We start from the raw sequence: 13,060 nt of genomic DNA on the forward strand, positions 1-13,060 counted from the left end.
AATAGGTAATACAGGTTGATAGCACTGTGGGATTTTTTTTTACAGGGAATAATCTTCAGAAACCAGTAGTGTTCAGGGTATGACCAGAATATGTCATACAGAAACTCATTGCTTCTTTATTAGTTGATTGACTCCACCTCAAAACACCCAAGTGTTACCAAAACCAGCGAGCCTACTCAGTCTAGCCCAGCAGCAATATCCCTGTGGACACAGAGCATCATGCCTGGAAGCACTGGCCTGCCAGTGTGAGAAATTAGCTGAGAGTATGATCATAAACTGAGCGCTTCAGCTACCCAGGGCATGCCAGTCACTGAGCTCTACCAAATGAGCTTTTCATTTGCCATTCAGGAAATTAGCTCTTGTCATGTCGCAGTCTGCCACAGAGGTGTTCGGCTGAGAGATTGCATTGCATGCAAACTTGGGTTCATGCTCCCAAAGCCCAACAGCAACCAGACATGCTGTCACGTGGTAATTTGCATACTTGGCTATGCGTTTTGGCAGTGTGTTCTGAACAAAAAACAGGTATTTCACAACCATTTGTGGAAATAGTTTTTAACACAATAGGATCATTTAGGTTGTAATGTTAGATGTGCACTTTTACATTTTGTTAATGGATATTGTTTGATTCTTATGAAGGATAAACATATTTAATGAGTTACAGAAGCTGTGCTAGATGGTCAATCTGACTGAGCTAAGAATGCATAATGCACCAGCATTAAAGAGTAAGTGTTGCTGATTTAATGAGTGTTAGTGTCTGAATAATTAAACCAGATGAAACAGGTCTGAATGCCGTTGTATCAAAATAAGCCATCCGCTGGTTAAATCCTCTAGTATTGAAGAAAAAAAGTCAAGAACATGAACGTTTTTTAATTACATTTCTTTTTTTTAACTAGGCAAGTCAGTTAAGAACAAACTCTTGTTTACAATGACAGCCTACTGGGGAACAACTGTCTTGTTCAGGGGCAGAACGACAGATTTTTACCTTGTCAGCTTGGGGATTTGATCCAGAAAATCCCCAAGCTGGCCCAATGCTTTAACCACTAGGCTACCTGCTGCCCCAAATTAAAGACATGCCTTGCACAAATTGAATTGTGAAAGTGTGGCGAGAAGCAGAACATCTCACACATCTCATGCCATTGCTGAATACACTATAATATGCATGGTATTAACGGCCATGATGTCCATGTGTGCTCCACCTAGTGAGCCACTGGAGTGCACACTACTACTCAGGTACAGATGTAGGATCTTAATGTGATCACCCGGTTGAAAGAAACTTTTTTTACTTTGTGAATTTGATGTTTAAAAACGTTTCGGAAGTTTGTAATTTTCACTTTGACATTTCAGACCTGATTTTCCCTCTCGAAAAAGGTATCAATCCTGTAATAAATGGACAGCAAACTTTCCATTTATTACAATTCACATAATAATTAACATTTCCTGTTGGTGGGTATTTTCTTGCTGTAGCAAACTGGCTCAAATGAAGATCCTACATCTGTAAAGTACCATGACAAGACCTGTGAACCGTAGGTCTGTCAGTGTTGCCCTTCAGTGGCCCATGAAATTGAAATGAGCAAAGAGAGCCTTGCCCAACAGGGTCCTGGCACTTTCTCAACTTGGTTAACAGCATGCACACCCTGTTGTTACGTTGTATTTCATGTAGCAGAACTGAATTTTCAGAGAGTTCCTGTGCAACGAAAATGTCACTCAAGCTTTCTTATTCAATGCTGTGATCTTTGTTGTATACAGCAAAAGATCTATAGAATAGGTAGAATATAGTATTTCATATGAATAGACAGACATGTAACGCTTGCCTCAAAGTTGTACAATCTTCAACTCTTAGCTAGCTGCATGTTTATCCTTGAATAACTTGCTCACCAATATATTAAAAGGATTATCGGGAATAAATATGATTAAAAACACTATGACATAATTTTGTGCTTTCTGTTCTTTCTATTTGAATAAATAACGTAACGCAGAGGAATTAAATCATTTTCTCCCGATATTTAAACATTAAATACATCTTGAGGCTTAACCAAGCAGACACTTCTAATGCGCACACTGCAATGAGCACTACCCCAAGAAAGTAAGAGGGATAACGCTGAAATTACAAAAGTGTTGGTGCGGATTCATTAGATACATTAGAGGAGCTTATATCATGAAAGACTGCTGTGCACGAAGTAAACAGCAGTAAAACAGACTGCAGAAGAGAACACAGTCAAGCAAACAACCACATTAGAAAAAAATGAACTCAGTCGAAAGGAGATTCTCACATTCAGCACTATCCTAATGTCAACCTATAAATGAAAGCATACGAACCTTATTGAATATGTCAAAAGATCAATACAATAATACAATAGTTAACAGCCCAGTGTGACAACATTAAGACATCTAATAGGGGAGTGGAAACAGAGTGGATTCCTCTTAGATACCTTGCCTTACAGCTGAACTTGCTTTCTGTCAGAAAAAAAGTCATTTTGTTTTACTTTCGAAACCCTCAAGAGCACTCATTTGAATTTCCAAACAGAATATATTCCTGTCTTCATTTCTCCATTTGTGTTTGTTTGTTAGAGTTATCTCAGAATTATTATTCAGTTCAGGGGTTACTTGTCCCACCGGATGCAATCAAAGCCTGTACATTCGGCACTGACATTCTGCATACCACACATCAAATAAAAGAACACTCAAATCACTTCTACAGTATGTATGTACGTGTCATTAAATTATAACCCAAATGTTGTGTTGAAGTAGTTCAGTGGAGGTGTTAGATTGAAGGCCACGTTTGTAGGCTGAAAAAATATCAACAATACAGCGAAATGCAAAACTCAATGAGAAATGTATCCCCCAGAATCGGAGGATGTAGAATTGAATCCGAATTCTATCAGACAATGATAAATTAGTAATAACCCATATGTCTTTGATAATACAAAACATATGAATGTTCCCACCAGTTGATCAAAGCGAAACACACACATACAGCAGTAGATAGGTCAAAGGGTAGGTCATAAAGGTTATGTCAGATACATGGGCTTCTGCCTGTTAATCAAAGCCCAAGACATGAAACGGTACCTCAAGTAGTTTAGAGTAAGTTCTCTTCTTTCTACAATGTAAACGATGATTATCAAACTTCTCACTTCGTAAGCAACAAGTACCTTTGCCAAATTCCAAATAGTTGGTATTATGCAGTGATTAATTATTTTATCATAAACCCATCTACAGTTGAAGTCAGAAGTTTACATACATTTAGGTTCAAACTAGTTTTCAACCACTCCACAAATTTCTTGTTAACACACTATAGTTTTAGAGGCTTGCAAGCCGTAGAACACCATCCCAACCGTGAAGCACGGGGGTGGCAGCATCATGTTGTGGAGGTGCTTTGCTGCAGGAGAGACTGGTGCACTTCATAAAATAGATGGCATCATGAGGTAGGACAATTATGTGGATATATTGAAGCAACATCTCAAGGCATCAGTCGGAAAGATAAAGCCTGGTCGTAAATGGGTCTTCCAAATGGACAATGACCCCAAGCATACTTCCAAAGTTGTGGCAAAATGGCTTAAGTACCACAAAGTCAAGGTATTGGAGTGGCCATCACAAAGCCCTGACCTCAATCCTATAGAAAATGTGTGGGCAGAACTGAAAAAGCGTGTGCGAGCAAGGAGGCCTACAAACCTGACTCAGTTACACCAGCTCTGTCAGGAGGAATGGGCCAAAATTCACCCAACTTATTGTGGGAAGCTTGTGGAAGGCTACCCGAAACGTTTGACCCAAGTTAAACAATTTAAAGACAATGCTACCAAATACTAATTTAGTGTATGTAAACTTCTGACCCACTGGGAATGTGATGAAAGAAATAAAAGCTGAAATAAATAATTCTCTGTATTATTATTTTGACATTTCACATTCTTGAAATAAAGTGGTGATCCTAACTGACCTAAGACAGGGAATTTTTATTAGGATTAAATGTCAGGAATTGTGAAAACCTGAGTTTAAATGTACTTGGCTAAGGTGTATGTAAACTTCCGACTTCAATTGTACCTGAGAAAATAGCTGATTCTCAATATTCATAATTCATGTACTGTATATTATTACACCAATTAATGTCAAGATAGTTGTAAGACAGCCAGAATGCATTGTCAAACTCACACTCTAAAACACACTGAACATGAGCGTGGCCTAAATATGATATGTAGTCATGTTGGTGATAAATAAAAGTATTGTTTCAGACATTACTGTCTGTATACCAATAAAGACCAGAATTCAACACAGATGCCTCAAATTTAATTTGACAGAAATACAATATGACTGCATGATAAGCTTCTTGGAAATCTCAACAATAATCCATCCATGTTTTTGAATACAGATATTTACCAATGGTGGATTTCATGGATTGCATACTTTCATGTGGTATGTGGAATTATTCTGGAATCCCTAGAATACATATTTTGGGTTACCGGTATTCACACAACCCAGGTACTTTTTGATGAAAATCCATACTTTGGATTGTTGCCGCCTTCGAATATTGGTCAAGTACATCTACAGTGGGAGTGAAACTTTGTGAGTGATAATCCATTGGCATTATTATAAATTCTTAAGGTAAATTGGTCAGCCAATCATTTGCACAGGATTATTTTTCAGATTCTCAGTTGTAATTGATTTCAATTCAAGAAAGTGAAAAGATTCCATGAAATAATGAAGTAAGTCATTTGAGTCACAATACTTTTCACATTATACCACAACGGACAATTGTAAACATACACCTTTTTTTTACTCCATTCTGTACATTCATTCATTCATTCATTTGAAATACAATACTGAGATGTTTTCTTCTCCAGTGTCCATAATGAGGCCATGTCACTATTATTCAGTCCAGCAGTAAAGCATGTTAATTTGAGAGCTGTGCCAAATGTACAACGATCACACAGAAGGTCTATATGCATTGACATTATAGGGATTTGAGTTTCCAGACTGAGAATTGTGAAATAGGCCAAACCTATTCCATTCCATTTGGAAATGAACTGTAGCAGCATCAGGTGACAATAGAAGCACACAGCTATACTAACTGAAGCATGAGATTCACACACAAAACACATATTCTCACTATCATGATATTGATATGCACAGAAAACAATTGTTAACTCGGGAATATAAGTTAGGAGCAAATCAAACCATTCTGAGTCTAGATAGTATAACTCAATAAATATGGGTAGTACCGTATAGTCACAAAGGTCAAGAGTGAACACAACAGCTGTTCCATAAATGCAAAATGGCTAGCAAGATACTCTCCCTAATTGTATTCAAGGGGAAAGGTTCAAGAATGTGAGTGAGATTAAGTTTGTGTAGAAATTGTCTCCAGACGTTTCACACACACCTTATTTCTTTTACATTTCATCTGGTGATAGATTGGCTAGAATAATTCCCTTTCCAAATCTCCCAAATGTTTAATATATTGTTAGAATGCACCGGCTGTATACAAATGGTAAGATGGAATCTCAGATACTTTGCAGGTGCCACAGGTCATGTGGCAGTCATTGATAGCATAACAAATGTAAATCATTGGATGTAAAATGCCAAATTTGGTCATTCACTTAAATAAGCATTTAAATTCACCAAGCTATTATAAATGAATGAATGTGTAAATATTAAATAAATAAATACATTGATGTGCATAAAATGTTTTTAAAAAGTGTTAACATATACCATTGTGATCTCTTCAATGAAGCATTGCACATGACTCCACGGGTGTACCCATCATAGGTCGAAGTTCAAACAAACACATGACATGTGACTGACCACAGACAGGTATAGACATGGCCAGCAGCATAGGCATGTGATGAGGGAGGTCAATAGTGACATCAAAAGACCATAACTAATGCAGTTTCCAACTCTTGAGCATCAACTTGAGCTTCCATTACTTCTCAGTTCAAATTAAAATATTGCATCTACAACATCTGTTTAGACTTATAAAATACTGTGTATATATGTATACAAGGCTAAAGGCTATGCCTGCAATTAAACTGCATTGTGTTCATCTGTCTGCAAACGTTGGGCACATTGTACCCCAATTTGTCAGTAATTCCCTAACCCAAAAAGTGTTTCTCACACATACAGAAACAAGTTGGTTGCTCCATTATGGTTCAGACAGCTGATTGTTTAGTGGCCAGAGCTGGTCTAGCAATGAGATACACATGGGAATGGCCAGACAAAACAAACTGGTGATGTGCTGTCTGAAACGACCTGGGTCTTCTATGCAGTCCTACTCAATCACAGCTTTTTGTATAATCAGATGACACAGGATCTGTCACTGCTAAATACCACTTGCTAAGAAAAAAACGAATTTCAAAAGATGCTATGCTAAACATATTCTGCGACTATTAAGTTTGTGTGTGAAGAATTGCTGTGAACGCATGTTCGTCTGTTGAAGTCGTTTTTTTGAGCAGTATTGCATTTCAGAGGGATTCCCATTTCCATAAAACATCAAAGCTTTTCAATGTCTCTTTTCTTCTCTCTGTTGTAATCCATGAACACGGAACATGATATTATCCATCCTTTGGCTAGATCCAACTGATGTAGAAATGTTTTGATTATACAGTGACAGTACATTGTTGATAAATTCATTTGAACGGTGGGGCTTTCTTCTTTTTTTTTTTACAGTGGGAAAACAAGGAAACCAGAGAATGTAGAATATTGCCATCCGCCAACTAGATTTCCCTTCTCCAGTTTAAGGTAGACCTTGTCCTCTTTATCCAAAAAGAGCAGAACTCCATTGGTGGCTGCCTCTCGAGTTACGTCTTTGTCACCCGCAAAAGCTGAGATGACAGGTTTCCCATTCAACATTAAGTTCACCTGGATGACCCAAAGAGATAGGAATTAGTGAAAATAAACAAGACAGGGGAGAAATGCAGCTAATGTAGCTACTGTTCTGTCCTAAAATATCTTGCCATGCTATGATTGCATTGCCAAACATCATCATCATCCACAGCTACCTAGAGTAGCCATTTGCTATAAACTATTGTTTTAGTTCAAATATGTAGTTTGCAGGAGCCCTTCGCTTGGTGTACTTTGGAGAGAAAAAACACATTCTTGTTTAGATTAGTTTTGTCACTTTCTTAAATAGCCAGAATAATAAGATTGTATGTTTAATAAGCTCATGTAGTCTACTCCCCCTTCCCCCACCCAGAGACAGCCCAGACCTTTCCAGGCTTCGGGGCTTCACAAAGAAAGGACTGGAAATTGGCACTACAATTGTGCTAAACACACATCACCAAATTAGAAGATGTGTCTGTGATTTCCCATTGAAGTTCTACAGGACATTTTCCTAGCATTGACAGGGTTAACTCTCTCATCTATTGAAATCAAGTGCTTTGTCAGAGATTTGTTTCTGCTTCCTCTAATAACCATTCTGTAAATGCAAATCCAAATGTCCCAATAGGCCTACACAGGAAATAGTCCAGAATAGATGTAGACAAAATAGTCTTAGGCACATTTCCTAATAGATTACAAGCCCCATTCAAATAATGTAGCCATGGCCATTGTATAGAAAATGTATTGTCTCATGGGAATCACATTATATTATAACTGGAACTAAATTGCTGAATCAATTTGGCCAAAACAAATAGCTTACCTGTATAGTCTGACTCTGGTACACTTTTATAACATGAAAATTAAAACTGTAGATCCCTTTTCTGGGTGACAAAAACACAGACTCCAAAGTGAAATAGTTGCCTATATTCACAAGAACCTGGGGAAAGAAGAATAAAGCATTTTAGAAAGTAAAAAAATATTCTCCTCGCTGACTATTTAAGTCAGAGCAGAATATTTATTGATGCAAGGTCCAATGCAGTCAAAAATGTGATTTTCCTGTGTTTTATATATATTTCCACACTATAAGGTTGGAATAATACTGTGAAATTGTGAAAATTATGATGCCCGTTCAGTATAAGAGCTGTTTGAAATGCCTGAAATGTCTGACTTTTTTGGTGAGAGGGAGTTTTGGCCTCCATGGTAATATCACCATGTGGTAAATAAGTTAATCAACCATTAAGAGAGTTCCAAACGTCTTTTCCAATAACAGCTCATTTACAGTTTCCCCTCCCCACTCAGACCACTCCCAGACAGACCTAGCAAAATTCTTGCTTGAGAAATTGCCTTATGCTAATAAACTATTTGTGTGTGTTTATTGACATTTTAATTGAAAACAGTCACAGTAAGGTACTTAATTGTTACCCAGAAATGATTTAATATTGAGTTTTTTTTAAAACAGACCGTTAACCGGCTGGACCGTTAACGACCAGCTTTTCTTCTGCTGACACAACTATGGTGGCAAGATTATAGTGTTAAATTTGGGATATTTCAGTAGTTGTAGACACCTCAACTCCTTAGAGAAAATGTACTGACAGTTTTAATCCTGTGAGAATGGATACTGTAGTACAGTGCATTGTAGGCTGTATACTGTACAATGGACAAATTGTATGGCCCTGAACTTTGTGCTTTCCATTTATTAACAGTACTGACTGCTCAATAGATTTTGACTGGTTGCAGGTTCATATCAACAAAGAACAAGAATTACAGTATCACAGAGACAAAGGACAAGTTTGTGAGATGCAGGGTACAGTACTGTAAAAAATAGGGGTACAAGGAGGAGGAAGAACAAAAAACAAAATTGCAAAGAGCAAAGCAGAGTAGTAATTTCTGATCAAATTTGAGCTACTATGATAGAACATGTTTTCGTTCATCAAAAGACAATGACGGAAAGATATGAATATTTTTTTTAAATAAAAAATGTACTTCTCCCTGAGAATTATATGTTTTGAACAGTGTGTTTTCTATTTTTCGGTGTATTGTTTACTGCCTGCTTGAGAGTGAATATAATTTGATCACTTTGTTAATGATTTGAGAGCAGTGTTTGATTTTGAACAACTGTTTGATTTTGTTAACTGCTTTGAGGCGAATGTTTCATTTTGCAAGAGGAGTCAGAGGTTATGTAAATAGTGCTTGAAGATGAGGTTTTGTGTTGAATGTTTTCAGGAAATGGAGCAAGGTTTCAGAAATTGTGTTTCAGCAATTGAGAAAAACTGTAATAAATGGAAAGCACAATGTTCAGGGCCATACAATTTGTCCATTGTACAGTATACAGCCTACAATGCACTGTACTACAGTATCCATTCTCAGACTTTCTCCTTCCCACCTTCAACAACCTGTTTGCTCTCTGAACTGGCTTATATTGGTTGTGTCGCATCATTTGAAACTGGTTAAATCAATTTTGAGTGGTTGTGTTCAATCAATGACATATGTTCTCTATTTGTATTTGATTGTGGCCACTTGTGTTTACCAATATGGATGACATGTGCATTAGAGTGCAGAGTGTGTTTTGAGAATGAGAATGTGTTTTGAATTTTGCTGAAAAGTCTAAGTGAGATCTGCAAATTGTGTTTTACCATGTGAAATGGTTTAAGGTATTGACAACAGACTGCATAATTAGCTAAATGAGTCCAGGCAACTGAGAACTTTGTACAGCCAATGGGCTTGAGTGTTTTAGCAATTGAGAAAAACTGTAATAAACATCCCATGATGGTAGTGACTGCCCATTACTGCTTATCACTTATTAACCATCACTTATTCACATTACTTTACTTGAATAAAATATTTCAGTTGTCGTGTACATTTCATTTGTTTTATTTGATGACTTTATTTCATTCCTACTCATCATCTAATGTCTTTTGAGCTGCTGCCTATGCTGTCTGACAAAATCGCTATTTTAGTAGTTCTTCAAAGTAAATAAGGCATACTTTTATGACTGCTAAATACCAACTGTCAATCACTTAGATCATAGTGTCCCAAACTCTGTCCTGGGGCCCACCTTGGTGCACAAATTGTTTTTTGGCCAAGCACTACACAGCTTATTCAAATTATCAAAGCTTAATGATGAGTTGGTTATTTGAATCAGCCGTGTAGTGCTAGAGGTAAAATCCAAAATGTGTACCCAGGGGGGCCCCAGGACCGGGTTTGGGAAACCCTGACTTAGATCATGTATTTTCAGGTAGAGATACCCCATGAAGAAACTGCTCTCTATGTATCCCCTCTTGAATTTGTCTGCCTGTGTAAATGCAGCCTACTAGTCCAGCAGCAACTACTTGACACAGGAGCTGCACTCTTCTCCAATAGTCTCTCTTCCAATTAGGCAGATTCAGCCAGTGATTTATGTAAAGTGTTGGTTATGCCAGTTCAGATGCCACCAGGAGGTGATATAAAACAGTGATTTTAGGTTAATTCAAACAGGGAACAAAAGTTAAATGCACTGCATTTACTCCATAGAAAATGGCACTGTCTCAATTCAGAGTACCACCCAATCAAACGGATGAAGCCAAACATCTCCTGGGTGTGTGTGTGTGTGTGTGTGTGTGTGTGAGAGAGAGAGAGAGAGAGAGAGAGAGAGAGAGAGTGAGAGTGAGAGCGAGAGCGAGAGAGAGAGATGCCCAGGTAGGTGTGAGTGTGCTATGCACTATTCTCAGTGATAAACCCATTGCTGCTGATTAAACCCATTATTATTGATTAATCATTCAAATTCAATCAATCATTAGGTATGTAGGTTGCTCTCTAAACCAATGTTAGACTCTTCCAGAACAACTATTTTTTAAAGAATATTTGTATTTTCTTATACTTTGGGGGAATAACCTGTCACTGTGTGGTCAATTAGCTATGTAAAACGTTGATTTTAAACAGCATTGCAACTTTGATGTTATAAAGTTGAAGTAAAACAAAACAGCCCTATATCAAAAACAACGTAAACAGTCTTACTTGGTCGAAGTATATGATTCTTGTTTTATTACTCATCTCCGACGGTTCGTGATTGTTGCTCCGAACCGCAGAAAAAGCCACCTTGGAGTTTGCCGCGCGCACCGAAATGCCTAGAGGAGAGGACGAGCCCTTCCAATCCGTAGTCGGATTAGAGTCGCAAACCACAAGACATTTGCCCTCCAGGACTATAGGCTCCGTGTCATTCTGAGCTCCCACAAACTCAGAGATCAACGCCAAACTAAACATAAAAACAATATATTTTACCATCGCATTGTCCAACAACCCTAACAGCACCATTTTAAAAAATTCCCTCTCTGTATCAAATTCCACGTCCTCCTCTTTGGTCCCCCGTCGCAGACGCTTCTGACGCGATACGATTATTTTCTTGGATCCAGCAGTATGCTATATTGGTGAAAGAAAGCGACGACTTCAAATGTTGACAACAACTGATGGAAATTAACATCCCGATGATTTTCTCTTTGTCTCATTTTTATCATTTAGATTATGTTTGTGATTGAGATAAAAATACAAAATAGATGGCTGCATGAGGCTGGCATGAAGGGTTCAGTCTGAGAAGAAGCGCAATAACATGTTTCTGACTAGTGCTCTGTGACTCTCCACATTACGCGTGTTGACTGTTAGTCCCAGTTGTGATATGCCCACGATCCAGACACGTCCATTTAGCAACGTATGCGTAAATATTTCCCGCACATAAAACAATGTCTTAATTTGTAGTTTACATTTTAGTTTTAGCCCTATTATGAATCTTTTATCTCGTTTTAAATCTTTGAATATTTCAGTCATTCTGTACCAGACTGCTGTTAAGGAAAGTTAGAATGATGAGATTGGATACATAATGGATGTAAAGCACATGGACTATTAATCAATTAATCTTTGGCGATAAGCATTATTGTTTGGAGACTAAACCAAGCATTTTGTTTAAAACAGTAGATATTTGGTATTTTATTTACCATAACATATAATAAACATATTTTTATTTTTTATTTAACCATTATTTAACTCGGTAAATCAGTTAAGTACAAATATGTCTGTATTTACAATGACGGCCTACCAAAAGCCAAAAGGCCTCCTGCGGGAGGGGGCTGGGATTAAAAAATTATAATAATTTTAAATACATAAATATAGGACAAAACACACATCATGACAAGAGAGACAACACAACACTACATAAAGACAGACCTAAGACAACAACATAGCAAGGCAGCAACACATGACAACACAGCATGGTAGCAACACAACGTGACAATAACATGATAGCAACACAACATGGTAGCAGCACAAAACATGGTACAAACATTCTTGGGCACAGACAACAGCACAAGGGGCAAGAAGGTAGAGACAACAATACATCACACGAAGCAGCCACAACTGTCAGTAAGAGTGTCCATGATTGAGTCTTTGAATGAGGAGATTGAGATAAAACTGTCCAGTTTGACTGTTTGTTGCAGCTTGTTCCAGTCGCTAGCTGCAGCAAACTGAAAAGAGGAGCGATCCAGGGATGTGTGTGCTTTGGGGACCTTTAACAGAATGTGACTGGCAAAATGGGTGTTGTGTGTTGAGGATGAGGGCTGCAGTAGATATCTCAGATACGGGGGAGTGAGGCTTAAGAGGGTTTTATAAATAAGCATCAACCAGTGGGTCTTGCGATGGGCGTACAGAGATGACCAGTTTACCAGAGAGTATAGAGTGCAGTGATGTGTCCTATAAGGAGCATTGGTGGCCGAATGGTAAAGAACATCTAGCCACTCGAGAGCACCCTTACCTGCTGATCTATAAATTACGTCTCTGTAATCTAGCATGGGTAGGATGGCCATCTGAATCAGCGTTAGCTTGCCAGCTGGGGTGAAAGAGGAGTGATTACGATAGAGGAAACCAAGTCTAGATCTAACTTTAGCCTGCAGCTTTAATATGCGCTGAGAGAAGGACAGTGTATCATCTAGCCATACTCCCAAGTACTTGTATGAGGTGACTATGAGGTGACTACCTCAAGCTCCAAACTGTCAGAGGTATTAATCACACCTGTGGGGAGAGGGGCATTCTTCTTACCAAACCACATGACCTTTGTTTTGGAGGTGTTCAGAATAAGGTTTAAGGGTAGAGAAAGCTTGTTGGACACTAAGAAAGCTTTGTTGTAGAGCGTTTAACACAAAACAATGTATAAACAATGTATACCCCCAACACTCCACAAAGGGTCCCTTAAATGGAAACAAACTAAATGGAACCATTAAATGTAATGGAATTCACT

The 13,060-nt window shown here is 38.0% G+C and overlaps 1 protein-coding gene across 1 annotated transcript; it reads right to left on the reverse strand.

The window, feature by feature from the left end:
- Positions 1 to 4,256: 4,256 nt before the first annotated feature.
- LOC110491060 (cerebellin-4-like) lies at positions 4,257 to 11,405 on the reverse strand. The gene is made up of 3 exons (XM_036946950.1): positions 10,795 to 11,405; positions 7,622 to 7,738; positions 4,257 to 6,843 (listed from the first exon to the last, which is right to left on the reverse strand). Exons 1-3 carry the CDS (start codon positions 11,089 to 11,091, stop codon positions 6,646 to 6,648), a joined length of 612 nt encoding a protein of 203 aa, XP_036802845.1. The 5' UTR covers positions 11,092 to 11,405; the 3' UTR covers positions 4,257 to 6,645.
- Positions 11,406 to 13,060: the final 1,655 nt, after the last annotated feature.

Source organism: Oncorhynchus mykiss, chromosome 16 (assembly GCF_013265735.2).
Source record: "Oncorhynchus mykiss isolate Arlee chromosome 16, USDA_OmykA_1.1, whole genome shotgun sequence".
NCBI lineage: Eukaryota > Metazoa > Chordata > Actinopteri > Salmoniformes > Salmonidae > Oncorhynchus > Oncorhynchus mykiss.

What these genes read in the sequence shown, in the direction of transcription:
- LOC110491060 (XM_036946950.1), bottom strand. Translation starts at nt 11,091, where the DNA reads ATGGTGCTGTTAGGGTTGTTGGACAATGCGATGGTAAAATATATTGTT. An exon ending in GAATCATATACTTCGACCAA is followed by an intron (nt 7,739 to 10,794) that starts GTAAGACTGTTT and finishes TTCTTTCCCCAG; the next exon opens with GTTCTTGTGAATATAGGCAA. An exon ending in ACCAGAGTCAGACTATACAG is followed by an intron (nt 6,844 to 7,621) that starts GTAAGCTATTTG and finishes TGGGTCATCCAG; the next exon opens with GTGAACTTAATGTTGAATGG.